At 26.3% G+C, this 11913-nt stretch overlaps 1 protein-coding gene across 1 annotated transcript; it reads left to right on the forward strand.

The window, feature by feature from the left end:
- Positions 1-9261: 9261 nt before the first annotated feature.
- Positions 9262-11725, forward strand: LOC105623014 (HD domain-containing protein 2). Its single transcript, XM_012204420.1, has 4 exons — positions 9262-9315; positions 10980-11104; positions 11248-11416; positions 11495-11725. Exons 1-4 carry the CDS (start codon positions 9262-9264, stop codon positions 11723-11725), a joined length of 579 nt encoding a protein of 192 aa, XP_012059810.1.
- Positions 11726-11913: the final 188 nt, after the last annotated feature.

The following is an 11913-nucleotide window of genomic DNA, read 5'->3' on the forward strand; positions in this document are numbered from 1 at the left end:
CGGCCCTTAGCGGTAAGAAGTGATTAATTGACTCGGATTCGTCTCTGGGCTTGTATTCTGTAACTCGGATTATGCAGTTGTTATGAACACATAACGATTGCATAACGAGTTGTAGAATTCCGCCCTTGTGAGTTGCCCAAAAAGAGTTGTGTAACTCGTCAGGGCGCTCATTTCTCTGCGTTTATCTACCAGTATCTGAATGATTCTTGCGTTTAATATGATTTGGTCAGAGCCTAGCTCTAGTCTTTTAAAAGACTAGCTCGTGACGAGGGGTTGGAATCCATTTCCCGAATTGTCTAGATTGTTAGACAATCGGCAATGGTACCAACTTTTTTCTTATTAGAGGCGCTTGTCTCTGCCAGTTTCTTGGAATCGCTCGTGGTATAGCACCACTTGTGTCCCACTAGAACTAGCAGTTAGGGCGTATGACTGAGTCAATATTATATATTATACGTGATGTAGGCGTAAACCAGAGGTGACGGATTCGATACGATCGATTTCATCTTCTTTCGTGTGGGGCTTAACTCTTGTTCGGCATTCATCATGTGTTCCGCAAGTACTCGTCGACGTGTGGTGTTGATTCCACCAATCGAAATAGCAATTTTATCATGGGTTTTGTAAACGTGAAGTGCCGCAGTGTCGCGCGAAAGACTTTTATAAATGAATAGTCCACGCGCGTTTATAGTTTTATTATTCGCGAGTGTTTTACGCGAGTGTCCTGTGCGAGAGGATGTCAACCCGATTCTGAGAGGAGGAGGAGGAGGCATCGGGCACCGGCGGAGCAACCTTGCGGTAAATATTTTTTGCTTATGTAAAATTAATATCTTTTTTCTATTTATTCTTAAATCGTTTTATTTTGCATGATTTAAAAATGATAAATTAAAAAAAGGATTATTTTAAAATTATTTTGAAATTTCAAAAAATATATACGAATTTTTAAGATCTGTTTTAAAAAATGTGTAATTATTTTATAAATATCTAACTCAATGATTCATTAAAAGAGTCGATGCTTATAAAAATTATATATTTTGAAAATTATATGATTATTTTAAGAAAACTTCACGTTTTTTTTTAATATTGCTTGTGTTCTTTCTAGTTCTTTCTAGTTTGTTATAATTCGAATTTTATATTTTTTTGTTACAGAATCATCGTAGCGACGTTGCAGATTTACTCCGCTGTTGCGCGTCGGGTTGGTGAGTGACGAATTAATGTTTTTATTGAGGTAACGAATGTGTGGTAATTTTATTAATATATTATATATCTATAAATGCATATATGCATTAATTTAATAAAAATATACAGATAAATATATGTAACATTCCATACATCCGTTGTCTTAAAATGGATAAGTTAAAACAGATTAGGATAAACTTAATCCTGGATGTCTTCTTATTATTGAATGTATTTTGCATGCACTGTTAAATTTATAATGTAACATTACACCCAGTTTGAGTTATTTCTAATTATTCCTATATGTCGCTTTTACACAATATCTCTCTTTACACAATATCGTTAATTTAACTATAAGAATAGAGTAAAACTATTTAACTCAGGAAGATTATTCAATTTAGCTCAAATTTTGTTTGCTAATTTATATGTTGATGTGAACGCTTTGATACGAAGTAATTCAAGCTCGGTCTGATAATTTAAGTTCAGAAATATAATAAAAAATAAGTTGTTTCAATGGTCATATTTTATACAATAAAGTAACTCGGAAAAAATATTTATATATAATTATATATAAATATATATAATTATATAAATATATATATTTTATATAATTTATATAATTATATATAAAATATTTTTTTCCGGGAATACTTGGAAATAAAAATAAAAAAGAATAAAATATTCGTTTTTTAAATATATAAAATACATAAAATTGAAAAATATAAAGTTTATATAAAATAATAATTAAAATGAACGAAATTGTTATCTATGCCTGGGAAAAAATATTCTATATAATTATTCTATATAATTAAATATTCTATATAATTATATATAAAATATGTTCATTTATATACAATTTTGTATATAAAATTATATACAAAATATTTTATATATATTAAATATATGTAAAATATTTTTTTCCGGATGAATATCATAACATGGAAAAGTGTTTGTTACAGTGTAGCAAACAAATATTGTTTTATTAATTTTCCTATCTATCCTATTCCTAAATATTTATTCAGGAGTTTAAGTTTTATACAAGTTGAAAAACAATACACATATATAATGCATATGTATAATGTGTACTGTATTTTTTAAAAAAATTTTTCTATTGTTTTACTTATATGTATACATATTACTGATGAAATAACAACTTTTTATGAAAAGTTGAAAATTTTAATGTAATGCATATAATTTATTAATCTCGCTTTTCTATAAAAGACATTTTTGTGGTTATTAATTATTATTGTTTATATATTTTTTAATGCACTTGACTTTAGCCTGATTTTTTATAACTTATCCATATGTAGTAACTGGATTTTATACCAGTTAAAGTAGTAACATGATGTAAGATCCAAAATATATATTTTACCAAGAAATAGAAGAATTTTATCTCATAAATATTTTAAAATCGCGTTCAGAGTTTTGCACAACTTAAAATACTTAATATTAAAATAGTAAATTATACAAAAATGATTCTAATAATTTACAAAATACAAAGAGATATATATTTATTGATGCAAGGGGAAATTATTTCTTTTGGATCTTACATTATTCATTTGAATTTCTCATCTCTACATACTTTGAGATGAGATTCAGCAACGAATTGTTCAAATTGTTAAAAATACGTATATGGGCCTTGCATTTTATCGGATGATAATCGATTTAGTCATTTTCAGTTTATTTTTAAATTAAAGTTTTGTTCTTTATATTATTGTGATGTTTATATTAAGAAATTTAATCTTTTATAATATTCGAAACTTTTGAAATCAAAACGTTGATGACTTTTTTTAATTTAAATTTATTTTTAATCGAATATTTATATATTTTTCGAATAACGCGAATAGAAAATAAACGTGACATTTATTCGTAATATTAATAGAATTATTATTATTATTGATAATTATTCATACTAATATCTAGTCAATTTTACTAATATTATGGCCTCTTCGCGACGCGTTCGTGTTTCGTTCATGTAAAAGCGTAAAATCTTACGCTTATTGCCGACGATGTTAGTTGGCAGCAATAAAGGAGTATTTCTCCTTGTTGTCGATTTCTGGCATATGAAGCCAGAATGTTGGCCAGGAGCAACGAAAGGTGAGTTCAATCTGGCCAGAAGAAAGAAGAGATTCTGTATGAAAGTATCCGGTAAAAAATTTTTCATATATAAATATGTATAAATATGTACAACATATATAAACACACATAAATAATATATAATTATATATGAAATATGTCCATATATGTTCATATATCCTTCTTTCTTTTGTAAAATTACTTTTTAGTATAAGATAATATAGAAACAATAATAGTAATATGAAAACATAAAAAATAATTAGAGATAATTTTCGCATTGTTTATTTCAGAAAAAAAACATTTCAGAAAAAAAGTTTGAAAAAATGTAAAAAAAAAGTTGCTCATATCTAATTATGCATAATTTTATAATTTTATAATTATACATAACTAATTTTTTTACATTTCTTTAAACTTGATGTTTTATAAACAAATAGTCAAAAATTATTTCTTTAATTATTTTTAATGTTTTTACATTACTCACACATTATTATTTCTATTACACTAAATAGTAATTTTACAAAAAAAAAGATGTATGAACATTTGTATGGACATATTTTATATAAAATTATAAATGTTTATAAATATTTATATATGTTTGTGTATAATATTTATACATAATTATATATATTCATGCATGACAAATTTTTTGTCGGGTGGATGTGTAACACCAATCTAAGTTTTAAAAGGTATATGTGTAAAGATAAATTGAATATTCGGGAGGGTAACTTGCTCGCAATTGCGAGTTCTTATAATTTTTGAATTACTTCTTATTTAAAGTACAAAAATAACCAACGAACAACAGAACTAATAAGAACTAATAAGAGTCAATGCGGATAATCAGGCGCAAGTTTTGTTTTTAATCTTGATTATCCACATTGACTCTCATTAGCCTTATATTTGTTAATTTTTTGTATTTTAAAGATAGAAAATCTGTTTTAATTATTATTTATTATTTACTCATTTATTTTTAATATGATCGCGTTAGATTATTCCACTAAATTTATCAGTACGCGATAGGACATGGTTAGGTTTTAGCTACGTTCAGCAGAGGAAGCAGCTTTGCAACTGTTGTAAAATTTTTCAATATGATTGACTTATACATTTAAATCCATAAGAAACCAAAAGCAAAAACCAATCGTATTGAAGAATTTTACAACATTTGCAAAGTGTTTTCTCTGCTGAACAGTATTGCATATTATATTTGCGGTATTATTACACATTATGAAGTAATGTAGGAGGTACGAGCAGGATAGAGATAGAATATGCAAATAGGTACGAAATGAAAATACGAGTAGGTAGGACAAATATGAATAGGTAAGGATAAACGAATTATTTTAAATTAAAAAATTTAATTATTACAAATAAACACTTAAATAAATTTCGCGATCGGGTAATCAAATTTTATTTTAAAAATAAAAAATAAGTATAATGAATCTAAAAAGTATTACATAATAAATTTAATTAGTAAACTATGTAACATGTAGATAGGGATACATAGACATCAAATGTACATATTTGATAATTGGAAACGAAAGATTAAAAATTAAATAAATCTTTTAATTAATTTAAATGTTATTTAATTATCAGCCTCTCGTTTCAATTATCAAATATAAAAAAAATCAAATTATATATAATTTTGAATTTCATTGAATTTTCAATTCCCCTAAAATTAAACTTAATTTCTTATATTATAAAATTCTATATACAAGGTGTATAACGCGTTAATATTGTAATTAATTTTGTTATAAATAAATGTATGTATAATAATACGTAATTAAGTACGTAAAAAAATTTATGTAAACTATGTCCAGGTAAATGTTATCATATTTACTTTTATAATTTGCGCAAAAATTACTAATTAATTACACATTTATTGGAATTAATTACACATTTATTGGAATGTTTATAACCATATTGAATATATCTATTCAATACATGTAGCATTTATCTTGGTTTATCATAGTAAATCAAATTTATTGTGCTTTAAATTATTTTATGTTTGATGTAAATTACACAAAATCAACGAAACATATAATAACAAAAATTGTTGATTGATTTAACGAATTTCATAAATTAATTAATTTAATTTTAAAACTTTTTTTTAATTTGGATTTTGTTTTAAATATCAAAAAGTCATTATAATAATTTTGAATGACTTCTACTTAGAAATTTGCTGCTTAGAATAATCGTTAATTTTTCTTTGTTTTTCCGGTATACAAATTTATTAAATAAGTCAGTAAAGATTGGAGCTTTGATTGAGGCAATGCTTAAATATTAACTTCTTGTTTGCTTTTCGACATTTATATTTTTAACATCACAGAATTACAAGTATAATTAATAATTGATTTATTATATGCAAAGATCTTATTGCTGTCAGATATATGCCAATGAATGCATAGTTTGTATCGATGAAAAGTCGTATAATTATTTTCATCATGGAGATTTATTTCTCGTTGCTTTCCGTAAAGTCTATTCGCAAAGTCTAGTTTGGTGTTCTGTTTGAGATTTTTGTACAGGATCGGAATTAATCTTGATTTTCTTGTTAATTCCTGAAAGTAATCGCATTTTACTGATTCCATTACAATTGCTATATATTTTAAAGTCAAGTTGCGAAATTAATTCAGTGATATATTTTAGAGTACAATTTTCGTCGCTATCTTAATTTTATTAAATGTTCTCTCACTAATAATAATGTTAATAATAGACTGTCTTAATGGCAATAGGAATTTAATATTGAATGATTAATGTGGATAATGATTATTTGTATAAATTTAAATTAGTGAAGTAAATAAATTTAAGTTTTATAAATAATTTGCTTATTTTTTTATGATTGCTTTAACAAAAATATAGTTACGAATGTGTATATTTAATTTTCTAACTGTTATTTTAAAAATCATTTTTAGGGCATTCCGCTATTTTAGAATATTAGGATTATTAATATATATTTCTATAATAAAATACATGAAGATATTATGAGATTATATTTAACAAATTTTGATCTTTGCCGATTTAGATAATTTTTACCAAAATATTTTATATTTTTTTAACAATGTATCGTAATTATATAAATTTAATTAAAAATGTGTGAGTACAAAAAAAATTCGAGATAAGTTGAATAGATATCCTCATATTAGCGGGATATTAATAATTAAAATTTTTGAAATATACAGAAAAATAAGGAATTGTTTAAATTTTATATAATATAAATTTATCAGTGTAAATATATTGTACTTTAAAATCCCGTTGTTATCGGGTTCGACTTATCTCGAACAGTCGGTACCCGAGAAGTTTTTGTACCCATACAAATGTAAAAAATTACAACAACGCATGTATTTTATTATTATTAAATATATTCTTTCGTAATCACTATTCCAAGGAAATCATTCTATTCATTTATTTTTAATAAGCGATAATTTTTAGTAATGTGTGGCAGAACATATTTTCTAGCGAATTTTAATATTATATTTAAGATGCAATAAAAATGTTAATTGTAATTGACATTGTATCAAAATTATTATTATCGTAAGTGATGTGAAAGATTTAGGATTTACATCCTTCTGTTACAAGACCTCTGGTGTTTGACGAATTGCTTAATTTTTCTTTGCGAGTGGATCTTATGAATTTGATGTAGAATCAGAATATATTGGATCGTCCGGAAAGTTCGTGTCGCAAAAGATTTAAATATAATAAATGAAATTAAAAATTTAAATCTTCTGCGTTTCCATTTTCCTTCAAAATCGGCACGAACAACCCAATATTAAGTTCACTCTTCACTATGAAGATTGTTTTTCTTTGTATCTGACTTCTTTGTATGCTAACTAGCATATCACAAGGCCGAGGGACTTTGATATAATCAAATTATTGAGATAGTTATTTTAAATGAAATGAAAGTGCGCGATGAAAGTGCTGTCGTAAATATATTAATTTTATTGCGATATTAATGAGTTTTATAATCGCAAATTAATAATTAATAATAGATTCGATTTAATTCTTAGTATTTCATTCCATTTAGCAATATTTCATTAAACATTGATTTAGAAAAATTTGTGTTACCGTATGTATTTTCGACATTTTCGTATAATCCTGCACTAAATTTACTAAATTTTGTTAATTATATGCTTCTATATTATAATTTTTATTATATTTCGAACAGCATTTATAATTGTACATTATATTGTAAACAATTATTATTATATTATTGAATGTATAAGGATTATAATAAAAAGTAACATTAAAAAAATTATGTTATATGATTGCTAATTATTTTATTGTATTTCGCTAATCATAATGCAATATAATTAGCAAAATACAATAAAATAATTCGACATAAAAATAAAAAATTAATTAAAAATATACTTACCTGTAAAAACGGATTACTGAATTTATTAGCTCGTTTTTTACGAATGAATATACTTATCAAGAAAAGAGAACCGCCGATAAAATCGGCGGGGGTGGTGGAGGGCCTCTTATAAAGTTAATTCATTTTTATTCATTTAAATTTTCTTTACAACTTTAAATTAAATGTAGTTGCTTACAATGTTTTGCTTACAATTAGAATTCCAACTTTATTCAAATTGCAAATTGCAATATAATGAAGTAGTGCATTGATTGGTCCGTTATGTTTCAGAAATTCTCGTGCTATATTTATATTTCCTTTTTAATTTCAACAATATAGTTAAAATTAGATATTTTAAAGGTATTAACAAATAAATTTCTTATATTACATATTAGCTGAATCATGAAAGCTCTGCTTTGTTGTACGTGACGGTACAAAGCAGAATTCTTATCGCTTGTCATTCATCTCTCATCATTCAGTGTGCAACATTAAGGTCGGAATTCATTTCGGTATTCACTGGATTCTTATTTTAAGACTATCCTAAAATGCTAATACGGCTAATGGTAACTGTTAACTAATGCTAATTGGTTCATGATATCGTAAGATATTTAAGACGATGATCTTAAATATAAGATTTGACTATGAATACAGGCAGAGAGAAACCTGAATTTCTATTAATTTGATAGATTTTAATTATTTTAGTAATTTCAGCAATTTATATCCATCAGCAGCATCGCAAAAAATGGATATTGTTGTGTAGTTTACATACATTTCTTCAGAGGATAGTAATGTGTGGTATTTTGCGGTTACAGGAAAAAGGCTCTCATGTCATCTCTCAGGTTTTTTTCTGATAAGGCCTTGCGCACAAGAAGAAATAAGGAATTAGGAAATACAGAATAAACGATTTTAATCTATCAGAAATTAGATACATCGGAATACGCGATTCTAATAGATTGAAATCGTTTATTCTTTATTTCTAATTCCTTATTCCTTCTATTGTGCACAGGGCCTTAAAGTCATCAATCATCCATTAAGTAGCCATTTTTAGTACACAGAAATAAATTCAATGATTGCTAATCACATGATTGCAATGACCAATCAGAACACTTAACACCAGTTGCGCTTTTCTTATAAATCTAGAACTCTAATGGCTCTGCACACTGGACGCGAAAACGCTTGTCGCGTGACGAAATGAGACGTGGTAACCAATGAACACATTAGGAGTTGTAAGCTTATTGGCTACCGCGTCTCAAACTTTTGCCGCGCGACAAGCGTTTCTGCGTCCAGTGTGCAGCGCCATGAGTGTATCTAAAGCTATGTTCAGATTCCCATCCGAGTATTCTCCAAGTATCCTTGTATGTCATCCTTGTATAACATTAATAAATAACAAGAATAGTGATATTGGGACACTCGGATTGGAATCTGAACATAGCCCTAGATACACTTACTCTCAAGTTTCTTTCTGTTGGTACTGAGGGGTACTAGGGAAATAATTATATCGTGGTGACTGTTACGATCATTGTTCACAGTTCACTTCCGGGTTCCCGCTTAATTTTTTTGTCAGTTCGGGAATATTCGCTCCGTGGGAGTAGCGTAGTGTGGTGCAGCCAGATGCGATCAAGAATAACTCGATACATTTGATAGTGACAGAACAGTTACGAGAATTTTAACCGATCGCGATGCAAGACACAAAGAGACTACAGGAGTTTATGGAGTTGGTCGGTCGGCTGAAGGTAAGCTTCAAGATGATGTGCTCAGTTGTCAAATCATAATATACATTTGTATGTTTCTTAAGTGACCTGGTTTCTTACTAGACAAAAGAATGCAAAATAGCATTGACAAGAACAGTTATTTTAAAATTTTTTATGAAATAGAATATTATAAAAAAGAGAGGGAAAAAAGAAAAAAGAATGATATTAAATTAAAAAAATAAAAGAAGAAAAGATAGATACTTATGTAAGAAGACATCTCTTATTGCTGTTAATAATTTGCCTGTGTCAACTTATGATCAATGAGATCACTTTTTTTTTAACATAATTGTATGTCAACGCTAGTTTATAAAGAATCATGATTAAAAGTGTTCTAGATGAAGATTTGAAGAGCAGTATTCATAGTTTTACTTTAAAATCATCTCTTGAGTAACATTTTAAGATACTAATAATATAGCTGTCTAGAATATTTAATAGTCTGTTCTTATTTTAAGACTTAAGTAATGTATGAAAATGCTAATATAGCTCTCCTATTGACTTAGTCTCAAATATAAGAATCGATTATGAATATTGGCCGAAATTGCAATCAGAAAAGTATAACTTTTTTTCTGACAATTTTGATTGTCAGAAATTGATTATGTTTGAAATATTACTTCGTATTTTTGATATGTTAACAGTTTATCTGAATCTTAACACAGAATATAGAAATAACTAAAAAGAAATAAAAAAACATGTTGATATTTAACATAAGATAGAAATTTCTAATGTTTTTGACCTTACAGATATATGAAATTATATATATTTCACCTTTGAATAAATTAAGGACAATAAGCAATTTATATTCATTGTTTTGTATAGATATTGTTTTTTGTTGGAAATTAGTAATATTTTTATATCTTTTATTTTAATGGTGAAAATGTATCTAGAAGTCATTGGAAGTCTTTTAAACCAAAACAGTTTTCTGAGCATATGAACTTAATTAAGAATTAAAATTAGAAATGTGCAACATAAAGTCAAAACTCGAAAAGAAATCAGGAAATTCATTAGTATTAGCATTAATAGAATATTATATTTTTAATTTCTTTATTTATTTGCTTGATATGTTATAATATTGTGTTGATAATAAATGTTTTGATAATGATATGAATCAACTATGATACAATTTCCTTTGTATAAAATTACATCTTGATAAATATCATGCAGACAGACATCAAACAGAATTGTTAGATTAGATATGTTATTGTCAACATCTTGAATTCTGCAGCAATGCCTTTGTTTGATCATTTATGGTTTTTTATACTTTATTTATCTAGATATGAGGTTCTAATTTTTGAATTTCAAAATAGCAAATTTACGATGCAAAAAAAATAAGATTTAAAAATTTTTTTAAAATCTCAAAATTATACTATTTTTAAAGACTTTAAAAAATAATAAAATCATAAAAGAATGCATAAAATTTAAGAAAAAATAATATTGGAAAAGAAATCTGTATCATCTTCTATATTATTTTTATCACAAACAAAAGAATTATGGTAACGTTATATAATATTTTCTAATCAATATGCTTTCCTTTATATTATATATTTTTTATGTTAAGAAATTTCTTTGAAATTAAAAATAATAAATCTATGTATAACATAGATTTAAGAATTTTATTTAAGTATGTTTTCGATCATAATATTTTCCAGCATATGAAAAGGATGGGATGGGTAAAACGGAATATATCTGATCCTGAAACAATTGCTGGACACATGTATCGTATGGCAATGTTATCGTTCCTAGTGGACGGAAAAGAAAAATTAGACAAAATCAAGTGAGATTTTATTATTATAGTATTTCGTAATTTGAAATTTTATATTATTGTTTTTATAAAATTAAATAATTTATTTATATGATATTGATATATATCATTGATACTGGTAATTTATGTATCTATATATATTTTCCGATTTGCAGAATAATGCAGATGACATTAATTCATGACCTAGCTGAATGTATTGTGGGAGACATAACACCTTATTGTGGCATATCACCAGATGAAAAACATAGAATGGAAGATGAAGCTATGAAAGATATTTGCAAGCTGCTAGGTGATAAGGGACCTGAAATATTACAAATATTTCGTGTAAGAATATTCTCATGTAATTCTGATTTTTCAATATTAACATTCATTAATATTTTATTTGTTTTAAAAAATATTTAGGAATATGAAAAGCAGGAATCTCCTGAAGCGCAATATGTTAAAGACTTAGACAGACTAGACTTGCTGATGCAAGCATACGAATACGAAAAAAGGGACAACATTCCGGGAGAACTGAACGAATTCTTTGTCGCGATTAATGGCAAGATTAGACATCCTGTTATCAATAAAATCGCTATTGACATTACCGAAGAGAGAGACAAATTTTGTCGTAATATAAATGTCTTGAAATAGCAAAAGGTATAATCCAAGAACAAACCTGGGAGGGCAAGCTTCCAGATAGCTCAAATGATATTTTAATCGTTACCATGTCACGCGCTATTAAACAAGGGCTATTAACGTAATTTTAATACATAAGATTTTGATATAGGTAGTAATAAAACAAGCACATATATATATATATATATATATATATATATATA

The sequence above is a fragment of the Atta cephalotes genome (genome assembly GCF_000143395.1).
Source record: "Atta cephalotes unplaced genomic scaffold scaffold00002, whole genome shotgun sequence".
Taxonomy (NCBI): domain Eukaryota; kingdom Metazoa; phylum Arthropoda; class Insecta; order Hymenoptera; family Formicidae; genus Atta; species Atta cephalotes.